This window comes from Doryrhamphus excisus, chromosome 9, assembly GCF_030265055.1.
Source record: "Doryrhamphus excisus isolate RoL2022-K1 chromosome 9, RoL_Dexc_1.0, whole genome shotgun sequence".
Classification (NCBI taxonomy): Eukaryota; Metazoa; Chordata; class Actinopteri; order Syngnathiformes; family Syngnathidae; genus Doryrhamphus; species Doryrhamphus excisus.
This window is the reverse complement of record NC_080474.1, coordinates 18,059,758-18,084,801: the sequence shown is the minus strand read 5'-3', so window position 1 is coordinate 18,084,801 and position 25,044 is coordinate 18,059,758. Positions and strand designations below refer to the sequence as shown.

Genomic DNA, 25,044 nt, shown 5'->3' with positions numbered 1-25,044 from the left:
GCCTCATACCTGCTTGCTTTTTTTTCCTGCAGCTGTTGCCCGCTATTGCTTTGTCCCTTTAGGATCACAAGGTCGAGCCCCTCGCCACTGTCATTTGTCGTTTTTAGTGAATCAAAGCTTGGAATTAAAGACTTGAGACTTAGTTGAGCACAAAGTGGGTACGCATCTTGGAAAAACATTCAAGGAGATTTAACAAGTTGATTCCTGCTCTCTAAGATTATCCTCCTTCAACCCTTTTGTATTAACTACATTACCAAACAACAAATATGCTGCCATGAAATCAAAGGTGAATAAAATGAAATGTAATCATTTATTTACACACTGAAGACTGCACAGTGGACGAGTGGTTAGCGCGCAGGCCTCACAGCTAGGAGACCCCAGTTCGATTCCACACTCAGCCATCTCTGTGTGGAGTTTGCATGTTCTCCCCGTGCATTTTCTCCGGGTATTCCGGGTTCCTCCCACATTCCAAAAACATGCTAGGTTAATTGGCGACTCCAAATTGTCCATAGGTATGAATGTGAGTGTGAAAATATATTTATTAATATATTACTTTAAATATATTGTATTATATTATCATATATTATTTTTCCATCATATTTTCCAATACATTATATATTATAAATACATGGAATAATATATTTTTGTACATATATTATACAATATATTATATATTCATGTAATATATGGCAATATATTGCAGAATATACAAATGATTGCCGCTTTCAATATATTGAAATATATTAAATCCAAATATATAATATATGAGTTTATATATCCCAAATTATATTAGATATGTAAAAATATAGTCCTTTTTTGGTCTTGATCGCAAGATATTTTTTATATGTATCAATATATACACATATATGATCTATGCATATATTGCAGTATATTGGAAAATATAAACATAAGATCCCATATATGGAAATATATTCCCTAATACATTGCATTATATTTGCCAATATACTGCAATCTATTTTTTTCCATAAGGGACAGTATATCGTATTCTACCATATTTCGATTGTTGTGAACAGGTTTTCATCCATAATTGCGATTTCAGATGTACACTGACTACTCTAAGTCCATCGTCTATATCGAGAAGGACGCTGAAACTTTTCTGAGCTACTGTCGACATTTCAGTAGATCATGTCACCATCGGTAGAAATTGAAACGATTTGATTGTCTTGACATCTGCATTGGCTTTGAACCTTGCACATAATCTTCAAGCTGCCAAAAGCTCATCGCTAATGCCAGACTTAACATAAATATGCCTGTGTCCCAAGATAAACGCTTTTGGCTTTGCTCCCAGAATACTTCAAGGCAAGATGCTTTCGGGTGTCCTCGGAAAAAGATAGTCGGTAACAAACCCAAAATCCCCAATTAATTATTTTTGAAGTAGTCATTTTTAAAGAACAAGCGTTCTTTTGTGATAGCATGTATAGTTTATACCGCGGGAGCCTACCTCAAAACAATAAGCCACTTAGAAGTATTGTTGGTTTATGGTTCAGTGCTTGCAGCTGTTGCCTTTTAACTCTATTTGCCCTCTTGAGCTTTTACGCTTTACGCAGGACAGACCGCCGGTCATGGTGTCATAACATTGACCTAAGGTAAACACACACGGAGCCGTTGCTTCTAAAGCGGGTCACGTCACCTGTGAACATGGCAACACGGCAGTTTGTAACTGTCACCCGTGAGTTATGGACATACTCGGGCTCGAGTGCACCATGGACGTTTCTCTGCCTCTTAACACATGTATTGCTAGAAATTGGCTAAGAGGCTGCTGGAGGACATGTAAATCCAGAGTAGGCCTGAGAATTCCCAAGTATCCTAAGGATCCTAAGGAGCAAGGAGTTTTCCTAAGGAGTTTTCAGAGTCTGTCATGGTGAGCATCACCTCAGGGAATACTATACCTCTCAACCTCTGCCATTCGTTATTAATATATATATAAAAAAATAACTAGCTCTAACTATAGCGTATATATGGTTATAGTATATAATATAGTAATATAATGTTATAGTAATAAAATATGTATAGTAATACCGTATTTTCCGGACTATAAGTTGCACTTTTTTTCATAGGTTGGCTGTTCCTGCGACTTGTACTCCAGAGCGACTTTTTCGACTGTTTATGTTACATAAACACAGGAGACCTTTACTCATTCATTCATTCATTTTCTACCGCTTATCCTCACGAGGGTCGCGGGGGTGCTGGAGTCCTGGACTGGTCGCCAGCCAATCACAGGGCACATATAGACAAACAACCATTCACACTCACATTCATACCTATGGACAATTTGGAGTCGCCAATTAACCTAGCATGTTTTTGGAATGTGGGAGGAAACCGGAGTACCCGGAGAAAACCCACGCATGCACGGGGAGAACATGCAAACTCCACACAGAGATGGCTGAGGGTGGAATTGAACTTGGGTTTCCTAGCTGTGAGACCTGTGTGCTAACCACTCGTCAACCGTGCAGCCTGACACTTTTTGTTTATTTTTTGTGTAGCTGAATAACCATTGCGTTAGCAGATCTTATTCAGCCTGTTCTCTATTATTTTATTGTTACAACTTGCCTTCCAAGAGGACATAATGTAAAATAAATTACCTGCAAAAAATGCGACTTATACTTATGTACATACTTATGTATGTTTTTTTTTCTACCTAATTATGCATTTTTGGCTTTGAGCGACTTATAGTCCAGAAAATACGGTATATAGTATAGTTATAATAACTAGCAGCTAGGAGACCCGAGTTCAATTCCACCCTCGGCGATCTCTGTGTGGAGTTTGCATGTTCTCCCCGAATGTGAGTGTGAATGGTTGTTTGTCTATATGTGCCCTGTGATTGGCTGTTCCAATTCCAGGGTGTACCCCGCCTCTCGCCCCTGAAGACAGCTGGGATAGGCTCCAGCACCCCCGTGACCCCTTGTGAGGATAAGCGGTAGAAAATGAATGAATGAATGAAAAGTAGTAGTGGTCTAATTATTGAGACTCCCTCCTCACAGTATTCTAATTTGAGCTGTTGTTTTTAGTGAAAATGAAATGCTCTCATGGCGTTGTGGGATTTAGTGCACTATAGATGGGAATAGGCATTGCTTGGCAGGCATATAGCTGTCAGCAGTGTGTGTGTAAACAGGCTCCAGGGTCATATTATAGGCTGTTATCATCTCCATTGGTTCAATTAAAGAGGGGAGTACTGTGAAGGGAGAGGATATAAACCACACAGGTTAATAATAAAGTCGTCATAGGAGTTCCGGTTGGACTAGCAATTGCTGTGTGATATTTTGTTGAGCACTTAGTCATTTTGTTGTGCGAGCGTTCTCCCGTGTTTATTTGCAGCAAGGTTTCTGGTGTCCTACAGTAGTCAGGATGTGCCACGGCATTCGGCCTGGCAGCGAGAGTCATCTAATTAGAGGAACATGCTACATGCCAGCTAATCCCTGACAGATGCGGACTCAAAGACTGCCAAACATGATTATCAGCGGCTACCATAAAGTATATTTGAATTGTGAGGCAGCAGGACGTCATGATTAGTAGTTTGATTTCATTCATTCATTTTCTACCGCTTTTCCTCACGAGGGTCGCAGCTATCTTTGGGCGAGAGGCTGGGTACACCCTGGACTGGTGGCCAGCCAATCACAGGGCACATATAGACAAACAACCATTCACACTCACATTCATACCTATGGACAATTTGGAATTGCTAATTAACCTAGCATGTTTTTGGAATCTGGGAGGAAACCGGAGTACCCGGAGAAAACCCACACATGCACGGGGAGAACATGCAAACTCCACACAGAGATGGCAGAGAATGGGATTGAACCCTGGTCTCCTAGCTGTGAGGTCTGCGTGCTAACCACTCGTTCGCCGTGCATCCATAAAATATGTACATTTAGCTAAATATTAGGGGTTCTCTGATTGATCGGTCGATATCGGTGAAAAAGCACGTTGTCGATATGGGCCGATACTTGCTTAAACCCTGGACTGGTGGCCAGCCAATCACAGGGCACATATAGACAAACAACCATTCACACTCACATTCATACCTATGGACAATTTGGAGTCGCTAATTAACCTAGCATGTTTTTGGAATGTGGGAGGAAACCGGAGTGGGATTGAACCCTGGTGTCCTAGCCGTGAGGTCTGCGCGCTAACCACTCGATCACCGTACAGCCTGATTTAGTTTTTGTTCCAGATTTTTTTCCTTCATCACCCTGAGTGGGCATCTCTGCATGCTTCCTCCCACACTGTGATTGTGTACCATGCCCCTCCCCCAAAGTCACTTAGGATAGTCAGGATAGGCGGCATTGAGTACGGATAGATGGACCATAAGTAGGTTCTACTACCGACATGTGTCTTAACTCCCCAGGGGTGCTGTGGAACCTGTCGTCGTGCGACGCCGTCAAGATGACAATCATTCACGACGCCTTAACCACCCTCACCAACACTGTGATCATCCCCCATTCCGGATGGAACAGCTCCACGTTTGAAGAGGACCACAAGCTCAAGTTCCACTCATCACTGGTGCTGAGGAATACCACAGGTTGTTTGAGGTAACAGGCTCATTCACATATATATAGCACGAGCGCCCCCTTGCGGATGAGTGCAGTTTATGCAGCCATTGTGAAGCCTGGTTCATTTTGAAGGGTGGCCAAATGTAAAAGCGGATGAGTCGCATTTGCAAACAATACCTGGTTTCTATTTGTACCTTTTGTGTTCTTTTGCTGTGAAATGATGATCATTTCGCAGATGATGTAATGCCTGTTTGGGTTCTGTTTGGGACCACACACACCCAGGACACAACAGCATTGATTCTCAACTGGGGGAGGGGGGTCGCAGGTGTTAATCTTGTCTTTTTATTGATTATTGATAACCTGCTGTCATAGAAGATCAGAGACCAGTATGGGATTGTTTTTTTTTTTTGCAAGTAATATTTAAAGTTGCTTACAAATCCTCAAATTCACCGTCTTTTTCATGAAATCAAATATATATCAGTAATTTGAGTTGAAAAGAGTTGCCGCTTGTCAATAAGAAGTGGATCTCGAAGCTAAACCATTTGAGAACCACCGCACTAGATCAGTGTTTTTCAACCTTTTTTGAGTCACGGCACGTTTTTTTTACGTTGGAAAAAATTTTGCGACACACCAATAACCAACATTATTTGCTTCTTTCAGTTTTTTTCCTGATTACGGACTCGCCACAGCAGATCCTTTTGATCCGCATACTAATTTAACCAACAATGTTACAAAATGTCACCACTACCTCTCACGTGCATCACTAAGTCTATTAGAGGAACGAGGCAATCGGCTACGTGTTGCCATACGGACGAATATTACATTGCTCTGCCAGTCTTTACACCAATGACACGTGACAATGACATAATATTTGCAGAAAATTATTAATACATTCATTCATTCATTTTCTACCGCTTTTTCCTCACGAGGGTCGCGGGGGTGCTGGAGCCTATCCCAGCTGTCTTCGGGCGAGAGGCGGGGTACACCCTGGACTGGTCGCCAGCCAATCACAGGGCACATATAGACAAACAACCACACTCACATTCATACCTATGGACAATTTGGACAATTTGGAGTGGCCAATTAACCTAGCATGTTTTTGGAATGTGGGAGGAAACCGGAGTACCCGGAGAAAACCCATGCATGCACGGGGAGAACATGCAAACTCCACACAGAGATGGCCGAGGGTGGAATTGAACCCTGGTCTCCTAGCTGTGAGGTCTGCGCGCTAACCACTAAACCACCGTGCCGCCCATTATTAATACATATTAATAAAAAAAAGTGATATTGGATAATTCTTCACGGCACACCTGACGATTTCTCACGGCACAGTTGTTGAAAATCACTGCACTAGAGAAATGATTACACAAGTAGAACACACACACACAGACACACACACACACACAGTGTTCTGGCACATCTTGAATGCACGTGTGCACGTGTGTTTGCGTTTTCAACAGGAACCTGAGCTCAGCTGGCGAGGAGGCCAGGAAACAGATGCGTACCTGTGAAGGCCTGGTTGACTCGCTCCTCTACGTCATCAAGGCTTGTGTAAACACTTCAGATTTCGACAGCAAGGTACAATGCAGGACACATCACGGTCACAAACACACACACACACACATGTTTAGCGACGAGCAAAACATGTTGTCACATGTGAGGAGGCCATCCGGGGTAAAATGTACACACTGTACTTGGTCTGAACTATTGAACTATTTGCGTTGTGTGTATGTTGCTTTTTGTTAATGTTTTCTCAAAGGAGTGTGTGTGTGTGTGGTATGATAGGTTTGTGAAAAACAGTGCATTAATGACTAGTTTGTTTCATTAATTACATATGTAATTTTGCATAATTATCACATATGCAAACAAAATAAGTGGATATTCCTGTTACTCTTAATGCGGAAGTACAATTTGCATCATTTAATTACCGTATGCTCGGAAATCAGATCAAAATACACTTGGAACGTAAATACAGCGCAACCCCTCATTGCTTATAATAACATAGGAAGAAAAGCTCAGACTTTCTTTGAGGCAGTCACTTGGCGCCACCTTCTGGTTTGCATGTATGACACTTCCAAGGTCAAAATACATTCATTCATTCATTTTCTACCGCTTATCCTCACAAGAGTTGCGGGGGGTGCTGGAGCCTATCCCAGCTGTCTTCGGGCGAGAGGCGGGTTATACCCTGGACTGGTCGCCGGCCAATCACAGGGCACATATAGACAAACAACCATTCACACTCACATTCATACCTATGGACAATTTGGAGTCGCTAATTAACCTAGCATGTTTTTGGACCTTGTGGGTGGAATCGAACTCCGGTCTCCAAGCTGTGTGGCTTGCACACTAACCACTCATCCTGATTGCTTTTCATTCATTCATTTTCTACCGCTTTTCCTCACAAGAGTTGCAGGGGGATGCTGGAGCCTATCCCAGCTGTCTTCGGGCGAGAGGCGCGGTACACCCTGGACTGGTGGCCAGCCAATCACAGGGCACATATAGACAAACAACCATTCACACTCACATTCATACCTATGGACAATTTGGAGTCGCTAATTAACCTCGCGTGTTTTTGGACCTTGCGGGTGGAATCGAACTCGGGTCTCCAAGCTGTGTGGCCTGCACGTTAACTACTCATCCTGATTGCTTTTCAATGCAGATAAAAATGACACATGTGCCCTAGTAGAAGTGTGTCTTACAAGGATGTTCTCATCTTCTCTGTGCCCACCAGATTGTGGAGAACTGCATTTGCACGCTGAGAAACCTGTCCTATCGGCTGGAGCTGGAGCTACCTCCATCCCGACTGATTGGTGTGCAGGAGGTCGATGGCCTTCTGGGTAGCGAGTCGCCCTGCAAAGAAGTAACCTCCAGCTGCTGGGGAAGGAAGAAGAAGAAGAAAAAAAAGAACTCGCAAGAAGATACTGTGAGTATGAAATATTTGATACCCGTATTATGACACTATAAGTTGCATTCCGGCTAAATGCAGTGCTTGTTTTCCTCAGTGGGACGGTGTGGGGCCGATTCCGGGCTTCTCCAAGCCACCCTCGGGGGCTGAAATGCTGTGGCATCCTGCAGTGGTTAAGCCTTACTTGACGCTACTAGCCGAAAGCTCAAATCCCTCTACACTGGAGGGCGCTGCTGGGTCACTACAGAACCTTTCAGCAGGCAACTGGAAGGTATTATGTTGCTGTTTATTTTTGCATGTAAATACCGAAACCCAAATATCAGAATGAGCTCTCAGCGTGACTAAACCACATTGCAACCACAATAATAAGAATATGGTTTCTCTTTGAAAATGATGCAAGATGATGTCAATGCTTACTAACGCCTACCGTTTACCTGCGTGGCTGCAGTTTGCAGCTTACATCCGTGCCGCAGTGCGTAAGGAGAAAGGACTGCCTATTCTCGTGGAGCTGCTGCGAATGGATAACGACCGGGTGGTTTGTTCTGTGGCCACTGCGCTGAGAAACATGGCACTAGACGTCCGTAACAAAGAACTCATAGGTGAGGGGTCACACGATGACATATGGGACGGTTCAAATTTGATCTTATTTAAATGATGCATATTCATATGCACATGTTCAGAAAATAAAAATATATATATATATATGAACTCCAGAAGGGCAGTAGCTGCATATCCAGCAGTTTTTAATCTACCTCTGCATGCACTATAAAATGTGCATGTTACACATGCTGTACTGTTCTTTACAACGAGCCCATAATCTTTGCTCCTTACTGCTATTACAACAGTGGTAATGGTAATGGTTTTATTTCATTTGAACATGCATCAGATTACAATTGAATGCATCACATAATCAGTTCACAGTTCCACATGTCCAAAAGGAGTAGGAAGAAGCAAAGCTTATTAAATCCTACCCCTCCATCTTGTACTTTTACAATCAGTAACTGTTACATTTGTTCACTTCCTGCTTTCCTATTATAATTTTTTTTATAATATATTTTTTAATTAAATTTCTTTTTTTTTATTTTAAAAAATAATAAAAATATATATTTTTTATTTTTTACATTTAATTTAATTTTTTAATTTAAAGAAATATTTTTTTTATTTTTATTTTTGTCCCGTACCGAAGTACGAGGTGATATAAGCATCCAATGACATAATGGGTACCATAGTAAGTGTCAATATAGTGATATGTATAGCACATCATGACTGGTTCAAGACTCTTCATCCTTGTATTTAGCAAACATCAACTGCTTGTATTGTTTCTTGAATTGGCTCATCGTTGTGCATTGTTTGAGGGTCTTACTCAATCCATTCCATAGTTTGATTCCACATACTGAAATGCTATGGCTTTTTAACGTAGTCCTAGCATAGAAGTGTTTCAAATGCTTGCTTGCTTCTGTTTTGTGCAATATAGTACTTGTTAATGAATGATTATGTCATCAAAGAGAACTATGGTTCCCTTTCCACTTGGTTAATACTCTAAATCACCCATCCATCCATTTTCTATGCCGCTTAACCTCACTTTAAATCATTATTAAAGTTAAACAAAAATCATCCATAACTGAGAGTATGATATACTGCAGCGTATATGAAGTGACATAAGTTAATATACATAAACATGTCTCACTTTCATCCCTCCCTCTGCGTTATCAGGGAAATACGCCATGAGAGACCTGGTCAACCGCCTCCCCGGAGGCAACACCACCTTGCTGTCAGACGAGACAGTGGCAGCCATCTGTTGCACCCTGCACGAGGTCACCAGCAGAAACATGGAGAACGCCAAAGCGCTGGCGGACACGGGCGGCATCGAGAAGCTGGTCAACATCACCAAGGGCAGAGGAGACAGGTGTGCTAATGCAGCATCTGTTTGTCAACAACACTTGCAGCCAGGCTGGATTGTACACTTGACTGTGGTGTGCTCAAATGAACTGCTGTCGTCACATGCAGTTGCTTGGTGTAAAATGATCCAGACACATAGTGGGTTTTTTTGCACAAACACACACACACACAATCATGAGCTCCTGTCGCCACAGGGAAGGTGGTTTTGTGTTCATTGAGGTCAAAATGTCACAGTGGAGTGATGGAAAAGCATTTATTTCTGGCCTGCTTTACAGTCTATTCCTTTCACATACCCTCAGATGCCCTCAATGATATACATATACATATATATACATACATATACATTAGGGTGCATCGAATTTGAATGGGAAATTTTAATTTCATAATATCAATTTGGGGGGAATTCAAATTTCAAGATTCTCCATTCATTTGTCCAATTGACAAAATGAATGGCGGTAAATGGGACATGTTCACACGGCCTTACCCTGAATTTTATGTAGCAGTGATGGATATTTGACATACATATAAAGTTTAAACACTTTGTTTTTTATTTTATTTGTATTTTATTGTAAACACAAGGGGCAATAGTAACATATTTAAATTACAATTTATGGCGACCATTGAGCACCACAAAAACAGATGTATGGTGGCACCCCTAAATAATCATGTATTGGAAAAATATTTTGTATGTGTTGTTTCTACATATATTGGAATACTTTTAGTACCCAGCCATATCAAAATTCAATAATTGTGTTTTTTTGATGCACCCTAATATACATATTAACTAATTAACTTTTGTGTGTATTTCAGATTCTCTCTGAAAGTGGTCAAGGCAGCTGCTCAAGTGCTGAACACGCTATGGCAGTATCGAGATCTACGGGCTATCTACAAGAAAGTAAGAACATGTTCATGTGTCCAGTATTTTTTTTCTTTTTTTTTTTTTTGCATGTCTGTCACACCTAAATGTTTGAAATAATAAAACAAAATTAATATTAGTCAATGAGAACACAACTGAACACAAAAGTTTTTTATTATTAAGACAGAAAAACATAATTTAACTGTGGTTTATCCACACTTGCATTCAATTTATTTAGCAATCAAGAAATCAATGAAATGGGGCCTGCCTGACAAGTAGACTAAAAGATCCTCAAAAGCTAGACATCATAATGAGTTCTAAAGAAATTCAGAAAGAAATGAGAAAGAAAATAATTGAGTGTGGAAAAGGTTAAAAAGACATTTCTAAAGCTTTGGGACTCCAGCGAACCACCGTGAGAGCCATTATCCACAAATGGTGAAAACATAGAACAGTGGTGAACCTTCCCCAGGGGTGGTCAGCCAAACAAAATTACCTCAAGAGCGCAGTAACAACTCATCCAAGCAGTCACAAAAGACCCCACAGCAACATCTAAAGAACTGCAGGCCTCACTTGTCTCAGTTAAGGTTCATGACTCCGCCATAAGAAAGATACTGGGCAAAAATTGAGAACATTAAGGCTCAGTTTTGGCAGAAAACTCTGTGGTCTGACGAGACAACAAATTGCATGTCAAAAAGAAAACATAATGTCAACAGTAAAATATGGTGGTGGTAGTGTGATGGTTTTGGGCTGTTTTGCTACTTCAGGACGCTTGACTACAGTTGTTGGTGCTAAAGGTGGCCCAACCAGTTATTGGGTTTAGGGGGCAATCACTTTTTCACACAGGGCCATGTAGGTTTGGGTTTGATTTCTCTCTTAATAATTAAAAAGTTTTATTGTTATTATTATTATATTATAATAATAACAATAATAATAATAATTATTATTATTATTATTATTATGGTTGGGCCACCTTTAGCACCAACAACTGTAGTCAAACCTGAAGTAGCAAAACAGCCCGAGACCATCACACTACCACCACCATATTTTACCACCACCATATTTTACTATATATAATAATAATAATAATAATAATAAATATTATTATTATATTATAATATATTATAATTATTATTATTATATTATAATAATATATTATTATTTTATTATAATATATTATATTATTATTTTGTGTTCAGTTGTTTTGTCATTGACTAATATTTAAATGAGTTGGATGATATGAACCATTTAAGTGTGACAAACATGCACGAAAAAAAAATCACGCCATTCTATTTGAGACTAGTGCTTCTAACATTTGGTTTCTACCACCAGGCTTGAATATTGTTGAACTTGAACACTTGTTCAACTTGTTGCTGAATTTTTTTTTAAATATGCCTCCATTTTTGTGTGTTTTCTAACAGGATGGATGGGCCCAAAACCATTTCCTCACTCCTGTGTCAACACTTGAACGGGACAGGTTCAAGTCGCAACCTACCCTCCCCACTAGCAGTATCCAGATGTCCCCCCTCAACCACCCTGGTGGGGTTTATGGTCATTATAGTCTATAGTCTAACCTCATGGAATGTTCCACTCATTTGCGTCTTCTCTTCCTTGTAGCTGCCAGTGCCATGTCGTCTCCTGCAATGCTGGCCGTTCGAGACCACAGAGACACTATCCGAGATTATCAGAGAGCACAGTCGACTATGCAATTTTATAATTACCAAGTGGACAACAGTATTCACAAAACACAGTATACAGGTATGCAAAACATTCTTCATATCGCCCTTATTTATTGAACTTTTTATGTCTTATAATGTATAAAAAGGCTGCACGGCGCTCGAGTGGTTAGCGCGCAGACCTCACAGCTAGGAGACCTGGGTTCAATTCCACACTCGGCCATCTCTGTGTGGAGTTTGCATGTTCTCCCCGTGCATGCGTGGGTTTTCTCCGGGTACTCCGGTTTCCTCCCACATTCCAAAAACATGCTAGGTTAATTAGCGACTCCAAATTGTCCATAGGTATGAATGTGAGTGTGAATGGTTGTTTGTCTATATGTGCCCTGTGATTGGCTGGCCACCAGTCCAGGGTGTACCCCGCCTCTCGCACCCCCTGCGACCCTCGTGAGGATAAGCGGTAGAAAATGAATGAATAATGTATTAAGAACATTTACCGTATTTTCTGGACTATAAGTCGCACACGGCCAAAAATCGAAATCGAAAGCTTTAAGTCTCGCCTTAAAACCCACTTTTATTCTCTGGCTTTTAACTCTGAGTGAGTCGTATGGTCCTGTGTCTTTTAGTTCTTTCTTTTTATTTTAATTGGTTTTATTTTGTTTATACTTTTATTGCTTTGCTTCTTGTTTTTAATATTTGAATGTCTATTTTACTATTTTATTTCTTAAATGATCTTTTAGTTTTGGGTTATTACTTTTTATTTTACTAGTCTGTGCAGCACTTTGGAAACTATGTTTATAAAATGTGCTATATAAATAAAGTGGATTGGATTGGATTGGAAAAATGCATAATTAGGTAGGAAAAAACATAAGTCGCACTTCTTGTGGGTAATTTATTTTACAAATATACTTGAGAATGTCCAAAAGATGGCTGGACATTCTCCTTTGGGATCTTTGGTAGACGGCAGAATTCATGGTTCCATTAATCATAGCCAGTCTTCCAGGTCCTGAAGCAGCAGCAGCTTCAACAGCCCCAGACCATCACACTACCACCACCATATTTTACTATTGGTATGATATTCTTTTTTCTGAAATGTGTCAGAACGTCTTGGCGATCATCAAGATGTTTCCTGACAAAATTGAGACAAGACTGCAATTCTTTGGATTTTGTTGTGGGGTCTTTTGTGACCTCTTGGATGAGTTGTCACTGCACTGTTGGTTTGCCGGCCACTTCTGGGTGTGATAAATCACAGTTAATTTATGTTTTAACTTTTTTCATGCAGGGCCATGTGCGTTTGGATATTTCTTTTTCATTTTCATGTTTCATTTAATAACATTTTGTGTTCAGTTGTGTTGTCATTGACTACTAAAACATGTAAGTGTGACAAACAATAAGAAAAAATAAGAAATCAGGAAGGGTGGAAACACTTTTTCATACCACTCTAATCATGCTCATTAAATGGCACCTTCATTGCCATCAAGTTACAACCTTTTTCTCCATAATAATGATTTATTCTCATGAAACTACAACTTCTGTCTTGTAATATTATGACTTTGTTATTGATGAAAAAAAATGCATTGCTGTCCATTGGGGGGCGTCCTGGTACAATCAGTACTTTTGCTCTTGCAGAGTCAGCAAATGAGCGTTTGCATGAATTACTGCAAACATAATACACCAGTTTTTTATGTCGATTCCCCATTCCCAAGACTAAAAATACACTATTTTGTGATGGCGATGGTCGCCGCAGCAGTGAAGTGGACCCCTCTGCTACACAACGGTGTTATTAGTGGGGGCGAGGAGCTTGAGTGTGTACGCAGACCCACCAGAGCCAGATGAATGCTGGCAGGAGAAACAAAATGAGCTGCAAGCCGCTGCTGTTTGCGCAGTGCACGGCCAAGTGGAAATTGGCTTTCTGGATTCCTCTGGCGAGACAACGTGCCAACAAAAATACCCATCCCGTGGGCTATGTAAGCAACTGAAAAGCAGCCGTCCAACTCTATTATTTGGTGCTTTGTCCCCCTCCCTTCATTCCAACCACGATGTCTGTTTTGATGCAGTCATTTCATCTCATATGAAATTAAAGGCCTAATATTTTTTGTGCTTTTATTGCAGGGTCTGGAAAGCCTTCTCCGTATTATTATCCATCACCCACACGGGAGGAGCCCAGAAGAACGCAGGTAAATGATTGGTTCTGTACTCTAAAAAGTAATTCAGAGTATCTGTTGACACCACTTGATTTAATACATAAATGCAATGTAAAAAAAATGTAATTAATTGATTTAGATAAACTTTCTAAGTTGGTAACTTTATTTTTTCATGTTATGTTCAAATAATAATGTTGGCTATTACATGAACTTAATTTAGCATTTTATTGTTGGTAAGCTTAAAACAAAATTCAAGTTGCCATGACTTAATAAAATTAGCTTGGTAACATAATATATACACACAGACATATATATATAAAGTTACTGCTACTTAAAAAGCTGTGTGCATTGTTATTATAATTAAGTAGACAACAAATTAAACTACTTGAAAAACTACTAAAATGATCAAGTCAGTTGACTTACCATATTTCTTTGAGTTACGAACTTAAAAACTTGTCCCTATGACAACAATTATTCAGTAAGCATTACTTAAAATAAGCTTTGAGTGAAGAGAAAAAGCTCATTTGTGCAATGCAATATTGTTTGTTGATTCAAAAAAGCAATTTCAAATTAAGTTGTCATAACTAAGAAAGACTAATGGAAACTGTTGCGTTGATTTTTTTTTTTTGTTGAGGCTAAACATTTATTTTTTTGAGTGTAAAGTAGACGCCCAAATTTGACAGCAGCAAAACATTACTTTGTAGTTGTGACCTTGGCTTGAGTAAAATGACAGCATATATTCATTAGTTTTTTACCGCTTATCCTCACAAGGGTTGCAGGCATGCTGGAGCCTATCCCAGTTTTCTTCAGGTGAGAGAATTTAATGTAAAAAAAAAAGTGACATTATGACACCATGTCTGTCTCCTTCTGTCAGCCTTTGTATTATGCAGACGATGTGAGCAGGAGGAACTACGACCCGTACAGAATGTATGTGCAGCACTCGCACGGCTACGATGACCACCCCTACATGGATGACGTCATCACATACGCGCCCACCTTGGACTACAACTCCCAGCCTCATGCACTGAAGGCCAGCACCAACTATGTGGACATTTACGCCAGCACACGGAGACCCTCCTACCGCGCCGAGCAGTACCCTGGTTCCCCGGACTCTTGGGTGTAAATGGAGCACACAAAGAAAGAACACTTGTCATGAAATGGGCTTTAAAAAAAGTGTGTGTGTGTGTGTGTGTATGTAGGGGAGTTGACTTGGCAGAGGGAATCATGGAATGTGCCAAACGAAGGAAATTAGGGAATGTTCTTCAAATAGTTAGAGGAGAAAAAAAATCACACTGAGAGACAAAACTGGACATGATTGCCAGTCCTGCTTTGTTTAGATGTTAGATTTGATTTTTTTTTTTTGTAGCTTGTACTAGCGCAGCGAGGGAGTGAGTCATGTGATGAGAGGATCTACAGGAAGAGTCAAAGATGGAGATTGTGTATGTGTTGAAGCCAAAATTGATCATGAACTTATCAAAAAAAAATATATAAAAAAGTTTGAGGTGAAATTGTACAGGCTGTTGTACAGAAAGATGAAAGTATGACTCGTACTTGCTGTTGTACCGCTGTCTTTGCTTTCTTTGTAAATAGAGAAAAATGTCATGTTACCTGGTTTACACTCATCTGCACTGCTAAAACAATGAACTTGTGCCATATTAAAAAGCTCTAGAAATATATAATTATGAAGAAAAACAATGGTATCATACATCATACAATCATTATCAAATAATAAAAAGGACACTTTTGTTTTTTAAATTCTGTCAATGTCTTTTCTGATACCCACATTTGACATTTTTTGGTACAACACTGATGGAACACTGATTACCATGAAGGTGCGCCCTGACTTTTTTTTTTCAAAGAACCACTGCAAGTAGAATTTAACAAGAAAAAAAACAATGAATAAAGTCAAAATATTAAGAGAAAAGAGTTGATCTAATGAAAAAATGTCACAATTTCACAATAACAAAGTAATATTATGAGGAAAAATAGCATCACTTCAGTACCATAGAGTTGATTATATTAAGAAAAAAAAATCCTAACAAAGACCAAAGTTGTAATTTTTGAAAAATTATATTGTGGAAAAAAATTATGTCACAACAACAATGTTAAAATATGGGAATAAAGTCATAATTATTAGGATCATTGGAAAAAAACAGCAAATAAAGTCAGAATATTAAGAGAAAAGAGTTGATCTAATGAAAAAATGTCACAATTTCACAATAACAAAGTAATATTATGAGGAAAAATTGCATCACTTCAGTACCATAGAGTTGATTATATTTAAAAAAAAAAAATCCTAACAAATACCAAAAGTTGTCATTTTTGAAAAATTATATTGTGGAAAAAGTTATGTCACAACAACAATGTTAAAATATGGGAATAAAGTCATAATTACTAGGATCATATATACATATTAAATGAAAAAGTTGTAATCTAACTATAAAAAAGGCAAAATTTTACAAGAATAAACTCATAATATAAGGAAAAATAACACATTGTTGATGAAACAATGTCTTTATGTGCTTAATAATAGCAAAAGTGAACATATGTTTGTAAACGCCAAATTAGCTAATGTACTTAATGGAGTGTCCAATGAGTGTTTACCTTATATGGCATTAACCGGAAGTGCACAGGTGTTTCTCATTGAGTGATCAGCTGACGTCACTTTTAATCAAGAAGGACTTTATAGGCGTTTAAATCACGAAACAATGGTCCAATGTAGTTGTTTAAATAAGCGTCTCTGGCTCGTCGTGTTATGATAGCGTGTTAGCACGGAGGCGTTTCTTTGGCAGGAAGTCAGCTGAAGTTGGAGCATAAAAAGTGTGAGAGCGGCGAGTCGAGCTAAGAATTTCCACTCAGCGATTTAACCAGGAAATTAAAAAAAACCCCAAAACTGAAAACATGGTACAGCAAGGCAGCAAATGTGGCGTTAAAGACGATCTTCTGCTTAAAGCGGGACATCCTCCTGCAGGTAAATCATTTTTTGTGGACTTTTCTGTAGGTTTTGTTTTGATTCGGGTTGTTCCTCTGTGCCCAGTCAACCGTGTACTTGCTTTTTAGCGTCATTTCTCACAGTGCCGCTAAAGTACTTTTTTTTCGATTTGACAAAACTTCTTGTTAGAAAACCCTCAATGGCGTTATTGTGTAAAAATTTTCCCAACCCCCTTCTTTATTGCTAGCTAGTCTCTGGTTCGCCGCCAATTCAGCCTCTTAGTAAACACAAGCTAATTTAGCCATGAAACGTTTCAATATACAGTATATTCTCTGCTTTTTATCATATTAACATATTGCATAACATTTTACCTGCTCTATCGTCTTTTTAAAAGTTGTTTTTTTTAAACATGATACTTATACCGTATTAATAATCCAGATTAAACATAACGGGTCGTACTACACAAACTGTTAAAAGGATTTTTAACTGCTGGAGCCTATCCCAGCTGACTTTGGGTGAGACGGGTACACCCTGGACTGGTCGCCAGCCAATGGCAGGACACGCATGGACAAACAACCATTCACACTCACATTCCCGGGGGTGGCATCCTAAGCAGGGAAGCCCAAGATTGTAGATTTATTTCAGACATGCATACTATGTTACATTAATGTATCTCACATATACACTTGCAATATTTATATACTATTTCTATATACTATACTTTTTTTATATACTATATACACACACACACCTCGCTACTGCACATGTCTGAAAAGAGCAGGAAGAAGCAAAGCTTATTAAATCCTACCCCTTCTCCACGCCAGAGCAGTTACCAATTCAATAAGTGATTTTTTTCCACAGATAATCACAGAATCTTACATAAGACAAAACAACAAAAGAAGAGCGGGAACATCGGACACCCCAGCAAAACCCCAGAACATTGCCGTAGCACACCGCTAACCCACCTGGCCCCGACCCCCCTAGCCCCTGAGTGCATCCACCTAGTGCCCAGCAGTCCCCGCACACCCCGCTGCCCTCAATAACGCCTCCCGGCAGGTCCCGATGCATTCCCAGTCCAGATGAGACTAGTCTCTCCTTGGTCTTCCCTGAGGCCTCCTAACGGTCGGCTGTGCCCTGAAAATCTCCCCAGGGAGGTGTGCCAGATGCCGGAGTCACCTCATTTGACTCCTCTCAAAATGTGGAGTAGCAGCGGTTCAAGTCCAGAGTTTCTCCCTCACTAAAGCCGGGAAAACTCATTTCAGCCGCTCATGACCACAGGTCAGGTCAGGTTAGGAATGTAGATCGGCCGGTAAATTGAGAGCTTTGCCTTTTGGCTCGACTCCCTCTTCACCACAGCAGACCGATGCGGAGTCTGCATCACTGCAGACGCGGCACTAATTCGCCTGTGGATCTCGTGTTCCATTTTTCGTGAACCCGTGAACAAGATCCCGAGGTACTTGAACTCCTCCACTTGGGGTGGGGGTCTCATCACCGACCCGGAGATGGCACTCTCTTATTACAAATGGAACTGTGCTGTTTTAAAGTCTGTTTTTATAAACATTTGTAAAGTTGCACTGTATTACAGCATAGTGAGGTATTGTGTTTTTTTTATATTGCCATTTTTGTGGTGTTTCCAGTGAAGGCTGGAGGTAAACGGGTGGCGAAGAAAAGTCTGGAGGAGGCCAGCACCCATGGGACTCCAGAGAAGGATTCAAGGAAGCCTGAAAAATCCAGGTAGGGTTACTATTCAAACTCTTGGCACACTTTAGGAACACCTTCTCATTTTTATGAGATCTCTAACTCCCTCGGGTGTGCGACGATCAGACCGCAACTAGTTCCTAGTGAGAACTAAAAGGGGTTCAAACAATTATAAAAATATACAATAACATTTTGTCTAAAAATTTGTTTATCATTTATCATTTTATCTCTTTATAATCATGCAAATAAACTTTATTACATACATTTCCCCTCAACAAACAACCATCACATGATTAACATTAGCTGGTACAGCAAACCTGCAAACTATGACACTAAGAGACTGAAACAAAAATGGCTGCACACATGCCTTAGGAGGGAATTATAGAGATGATCTTGAACCTTTAGAACCTTTTGAGCTCTAAATAGTGTGGCAACAACTGAGCTTATTTTCTATTGGTGTAACGACTAAACATGCACATGTGCAAATGACGTTTTTACAGAAAATTTGTTCCGCCTCATTAACTTATGCGCCTAGGTAGGAACCAAAAACCAAAATAATTAGGAACTTCAAACTGACAGCATGCACTGACTGAGAGGCAGTTACAAGAGCTGTACCAATGGATTGTATTTCTGCAACTACATTTACTGTCCCCTCAAAAGAAGACAACCATTAATGTCCTACAAGAAACGTTCCCTCAAAGCCGTGTTCTCGGCAAACAGCCAGTCCTGATTTTGTTCCTGAATTTGATCCTCTTTCAGCAGGTCTGTTTCCACTGCAAACAGGATGCAACGAGTCGGTCTTCTTCTGTCAGGAACTCTTGACAAGGTGAACAACTTTTCAATTTGTATTCACAATGCAGAACACTTATTTCCCCTGAAAAATATTTCTAGTTGAGCCATGACTTCCCGGAGACGCCAGTGAGCGTGAGGCACAGCAGAATGCGACCTGCTGTGGAGAAGCTGCACTCCCCTCGCTCCTTCTTCATCCAGCAGCCCAGGAAGTACTGAAGGATGAACATATAAGCCTTGTGTGCTTGTAGATAAGCAAACCTTCTTCTGTTTACACTCTCCGGTATATCCAGCCTCCGTGTCCCCTTTTTGTAGCTAGTGGAACACTCTTTGTACCGCTTGATACTATTAATAAAACAAATGTATAACTTTGTATTGTTTTTAATGCTATACCACCCAACGACCTCAAGGTGGCGGCATAGGGTTTAAGAGTAATTAATATCCAACAGTGGTAATCTAAAGTGAGCATGTAATGTAATTAAATTAACTATAAAGTCCTAATAAATGAACATTAATGTGGTGTAGAACTGCACATCACACTGAGAGGTGTCTAATATTACTCTTTCCTGTAATTTGAACCAAAGAATATGCTAATTTGAATTTTAATTTTAATTTCCATGCATTCTTGGCAAAAATAGTATATAACTTGGGGTAAGACCATGCAGGGAGTTCTTTCAGTTTCTGCGGTAATGGAACAAAAACTTAAAATTAACAGTTGAAGATTTGGTTTGAGCATACTTGATTCCCGTGTTCCCAGGAGACTAGCAGGAATGTTGCTCCAGGTGGTGAAGATGGCTTCACACAGGGCGTCCACTGTCTGGAACTGATGTCCATTTTTGTAAACTTTACTTGCCATCCATCCCTAAATGTTCTAAATTGGACTTGGATCACAGGAACTTGCAGGATGGTCCAAAAAAGCGATGTTATTCGTCTAAAATAAGTCCATTGTCAAAGGGGCATTGTGAACTGCAGTGTTGTCCTCTTGGAAAAACCACACAGATGAGGAATGCCCCCGACGACATCGCCACACAGCCACTGCCGTTTGACGCCCCTGCACAACCTGAAGTTCCATTGAAGGAAAAAGCACCCCATGCACCGTGCCATGTGGGAAAACATCTCAGATGGTCTCCTCTTGAAGTAGACAAGGTATTTGAAGATCTTATTAAATCCCTTCTGAGATACCATCTAATGGTTATCGGACTACATTCAGCACCAGTAACAAGGACCAGTGACATTTTGATCAGGTATTCCACAGCCTATTTTACTTAATGCTTGTTTCCAATAAATTAATTGCACAACATTTTTGTGTCACTCCCATTTCTTTTTGCATTTTGAAGCTCTACGTCCAATCTCCGTCACATCCCAAAATACCTCTGACATTGTCTGTCATAATTGTTATCTTTACGCAGCTTTTTCAGGTGCATACCTCTGCAGAGGTCATAGACACGTTGCAGCAGTTGGTGGTCCTGACTTTTTGACATGCTACATTTCACTGGCACTAGTGTGTGTCTGCAGTCTGTCAACCATGTGAGGAGCCTGGCTGACCCTGGAAGAAACCACTCCTTTACACACAGAGGAGGGTGACCACTGACAAAGAATGTGGTGCAAGCAGAGAAATCTGAAAAATGGGTCATTTATTCTAAGTTCCTCAAAGAAGTGCTATGGAAAATGTGTTTTTTAAATAACACGTTGCACATGAAACATCATGAAACATTATCACCACAAGAGGGTGCTATAGATCAATGTGCTGATTCACACCAAAGTTTGTTCTTAGCATTTTATACTAAGATTTGCATATTAAGTACTACATTAATGTTCCTTATTAAATTATTTGGTTTTCCTTTTAAACTCTATCAGTAGAAAAATATTAGTAACATTTCTACAGTTCTACACCGCTATAAACAACAACCACTATGAGAAGCATACTATTAATGTAATACCAAATATGTAGGTTTTTTTTTTAACAAACAAAATCATTCGGTAAAGTGTCAAATAACTGCTCATCCTCCATTAATAGATCAGAACTGAGATGTAGCATCAACCTAGCTTGTTTTACGTATGTGGCGTTCAGGGACCAAATGGGCGGGGGCTTGTGCAATCCGCCGGCCCTCTGACGATGAGCCTCCGGGTACAGATGACCTCATGCTGGGAAGGAGGTGGAGCTCAGCGTCCGCTCAGTCTACCTTGGTGGTGGTGGTGCATCAAGTGGGACCTTGTGTATGGAGTTACACTCAAGTACCGAGGAAAAGTTGTTTTTAAGAGGGAACTCACTCCCATGACATTTATCAGGTAAGATTTTATGAAAATGTAATTCGTAATAGTTTGCTAGTTTGTTCGGGGGGGAAATGTAGGGACATGCCCGCGGAGGAGCTACATCCAGTGGGATTGACAGCGTCTTGGTGGACGATTTACTTACGAATTAATATTAAACATAACGTATTTTTACAAAATCATCCAAGTTAGCTGTTGGATTAGTAGCGTTATTGCGTTTAGCTCGCTATGTAGGTGAACTTTACTTGAATGAAAACTTTTGATCAGGTAGCGATTCCTTGAACGCAACACGGCACTCGGGTCAAAGTGAAGCAAGCTAGCTTTAGCATGCTACCTAACCTAGCTTTATTAATGATATGTGCCCGAATGTAAATCATACTTACTTTACTGTCCCTGAAGAGTTACAGTCATTCTTAAGCCATAATGAATCACATTAGTATTAAGCACCGTAATAATCACTAATTACACTAATATACTCTCGTGAATGGCAACTACAGTGTGTTGCCAGATGGGAAATTACTCATTGTACCAAAAGCTTAAAGTTTCATTATTTTGAGGAAAACTATTGTACATATGCTTTTAACAGTTTTAAATAAATTAATAGCATAACTAGGGGAAAAAAGCTGCCACTGGCAGAACAACGCCCCCACCTGTTATTTAATAATTATCTATCAATGTCCTATGTTATATACTCTAAATGTTGAGACTTAATCAGTTCAGTGCCCCCTCCTGGACCTGCTCACAGTCCATTGTGTTTCCATCAAGTTATGTACTTCCTACTGTGTTGTGTGTTGATTGGCTGAAAAGAGTCACGTGAGAAATGTTCAAGCTCAGTGCAGGATGTAACCTGTTTGTGTTTGCTAATAGTCATGTATCAAATGGGTCAAATTATCGTACATTATGAGATTTTTTTTTTTTTATTAAAGAGGGTGAAATTTAGATTGTCATATGAATAGGATAATTATCGTACATTTGGCAACAGTGGCCAATACACATTTAAAGAATAATTACACTGGGCTGTAATGCCATTCCAATACTTCTTCACTTACCACTAAAAAGTGGTCTTAGTTGAAATGTGTCCACAGCCTGATTCCCATGGTCCTGGGCCAGTTGGCTTCTGATAGCAGATGCTGGCAGCAGAGTGGCATTGTTATGACTGAGGAGGGAGGTTATTGGAGACGCTGACCTGACTGACGGCACATACTGAGCTCTTGAAGAGGATGTGAAAATGGTTCTCATAGAAAAAAGCTGATTTGACACAGTTTGGTTGCAGTGTTTTCCCAAAGTTATGGTCGAGTCACAAAATGGGTCTCTCGGTTATTAGTAATCTTGCATTTAGACTTCCTACTTTAATAATGGGTGCTTCCAAAGGCGACACTGACCCATGTTTATGGGTGTAAAGTGATTGTGATTGTTTGGAATTTGAAGTTCCTGTGAGTGACAGCTGTTGCTGATTTATAGTGTTGAAAGCCCCTGAGACAGGCAGACAGATCATTTAGGACGGGGGGTGCCTTCACCTTTTCAGCAAAGGTGCTATTTTTAAAATGACCAAGTTCCAAAGATTTACCTTTGTCCTACTATAAACATGGAAAAACAGTTTGTACATACTGTATGCATACAGTATGTGTGTGTAGCACAGTGTACATACTAATAACTAACACAAAATATATAGTATTGTCTTTAAATGTATATATAAAGTCATGTTTGTATTCATTCATTCATTCATTTTCTACCACTTATCCTCACGAGGGTCGCAGGGGGTGCTGGATCCTATCCTAGCTATCTTCGGGCGAGAGGCGGGGTCCGCCCTGGACTGGTGGCCAGCCAATCACAGGGCACATAAAGACAAACAACCATTCACACTCACCTATGGACAATTTGGAGTGGCCAATTAACCTTGCATGTTTTTGGAATGTGGGAGGAAACCGGAGTACCCGGAGAAAACCCATACATGCACGAGGAGAACATGCAAACTCCACACAGAGATGGCCGAGGGTGGGATTGAACTCGGGTCTCCTAGCTGTGCGGTCTGTGCGCTAACCACCGGACCGCTGTGCAGCCCTATTTTTGTATTATAATTGTTTTAATTATAAATATCAAAGGTCAACTGCAGATCCCTGATGTAAAGAGACAAGACAAATAGTTTAGAGAAAAATGTAAGTTAGGGAAGAGTGGTTAGTTAGGAGACCCAAGTTCGATTCCACGCTCAGGCATGTGTCTGCATGTTCTCCTCCCACATTCCAAAAACATGCTAGGTTAATTGGTGACTCCAAATTGTCCATACTAGGTATGAATGTGAGTGTGAATGGTTGTTTGCTGGGATAGGCTCCGGCACACCCGTGACCCTTGTGAGGATAAGCAGTAGAAAATGAAGGAATGAATGAATGAAAAACGTAAGTTGGGTTTCTCGTGACACCCCAGTGATGATGTTAAAATTCATGATTTGGAGACGTTCCCACCCATGTTTATAGAACTTTATAAGAGGTGTGTCTCAATTCTTCAATAAGAAATGTGTATGGGAACTGTAATGATTAGTCTTCTGTTTACAAGCTCTCATGTTTATTTTAGTTTTATTGCTACTTTCAGCTCATTTCCAGCAGCAACATGTCTGCAGTAAAATGATGAACCTCCATAGAAATGTTAACCCTTTGCAAGGCACTCTTTTAAATACTTGCACATTGTAAACACAGGAAATTATTGTCGTAACATGCATGTCATGCACATTAATGATATAATAATATATACTCTTTATATTTAATTACAACTTCATAATTGTATTTGCAGGTTTGCTGGGTGAAATCCTATGGTTTAGAACGGAACGTAAAGTTCGCTCCTTCTGAGCTGAGCTCGAGCGTCTGACGACGTAGATGCAAACACAGTGCGGAGGAATGAAGCAGCACTATGTGAAATTGCATAGCCTGAACATGCGCATATTTGTGGCAGGAGGACAAAAAAAGCAACTGTAGAACAATACCCGGGAATGTTGGCCTGAATATGCAGATGCAGCAGGGATGCTTTCACTCCGTTTCACACTTCTTTAACTGCTCATAAAAAACTTCTTAACCAGCAGCTTTAGGGGGTTATTTATAGGTGAGCGAATGTTTGAGATAAGTTATGACTCTGTCCAATAAGAGTAGATGAGCTCTTCTATCTATCTATCTATCTATCTATCTATCTATCTATCTATCTATCTATCTATCTATCTATCTATCTATCTATCTATCTATCTATCTATCTATCTATCTATCTATCTATCTATCTATCTATCTATCTATCTATCTATCTATCTATCTATCTATCTATCTATCTATCTATCTATCTATCTATCTATCTATCTATCTATCTATCTATCTATCTATCTATCTATCT

At 39.9% G+C, this 25,044-nt stretch overlaps 3 protein-coding genes across 16 annotated transcripts in view; all 3 read left to right on the top strand.

Annotated features, from left to right (window-relative positions):
* Positions 1-15,740, top strand: part of LOC131135481 (plakophilin-4-like) — a 73,908-nt gene extending 58,168 nt beyond the window's left edge. For 8 of the 12 annotated variants that reach the window (XM_058081409.1, XM_058081408.1, XM_058081410.1 and 5 more), the window contains 12 exons: positions 4,367-4,550; positions 5,972-6,089; positions 7,243-7,434; positions 7,514-7,687; positions 7,865-8,015; positions 9,130-9,322; positions 10,126-10,210; positions 11,590-11,707; positions 11,786-11,926; positions 13,954-14,018; positions 14,757-14,795; positions 14,860-15,740. In XM_058081409.1, coding sequence (XP_057937392.1) covers positions 4,367-4,550; positions 5,972-6,089; positions 7,243-7,434; positions 7,514-7,687; positions 7,865-8,015; positions 9,130-9,322; positions 10,126-10,210; positions 11,590-11,707; positions 11,786-11,926; positions 13,954-14,018; positions 14,757-14,795; positions 14,860-15,108 — 1,709 coding nt within the window. In that variant the 3' untranslated portion in view covers positions 15,109-15,740. The remainder of the gene's footprint in view (positions 1-4,366; positions 4,551-5,971; positions 6,090-7,242; positions 7,435-7,513; positions 7,688-7,864; positions 8,016-9,129; positions 9,323-10,125; positions 10,211-11,589; positions 11,708-11,785; positions 11,927-13,953; positions 14,019-14,756; positions 14,796-14,859) is intronic. The other 4 variants (XM_058081418.1, XM_058081413.1, XM_058081414.1 and 1 more) reach the window with 1 other exon arrangement.
* Positions 15,741-16,637: 897 nt separating this feature from the next.
* Positions 16,638-19,777, top strand: dap1b (death associated protein 1b). 2 transcript variants are annotated; one of them, XM_058082320.1, is made up of 4 exons: positions 16,638-16,956; positions 18,555-18,651; positions 19,378-19,441; positions 19,507-19,777. In XM_058082320.1, the coding sequence occupies exons 1-4, from the start codon at positions 16,887-16,889 to the stop codon at positions 19,621-19,623; spliced, it is 348 nt and encodes a 115-aa protein (XP_057938303.1). In that variant the 5' UTR covers positions 16,638-16,886; the 3' UTR covers positions 19,624-19,777. The 2 variants fall into 2 exon arrangements, with proteins under 2 accessions (XP_057938303.1, XP_057938302.1); XM_058082319.1 differs by having other exon boundaries at positions 16,640-16,956; positions 19,375-19,441.
* A 1,766-nt stretch (positions 19,778-21,543) lies between these two features.
* The window catches only part of tanc1b (tetratricopeptide repeat, ankyrin repeat and coiled-coil containing 1b), a 99,194-nt gene continuing 95,693 nt past the window's right edge, over positions 21,544-25,044 (top strand). For both annotated transcript variants that reach the window (XM_058082079.1, XM_058082078.1), the window contains exon 1: positions 21,544-21,693. The gene's annotated coding sequence lies outside the window, so the exon portion shown is untranslated. The remainder of the gene's footprint in view (positions 21,694-25,044) is intronic.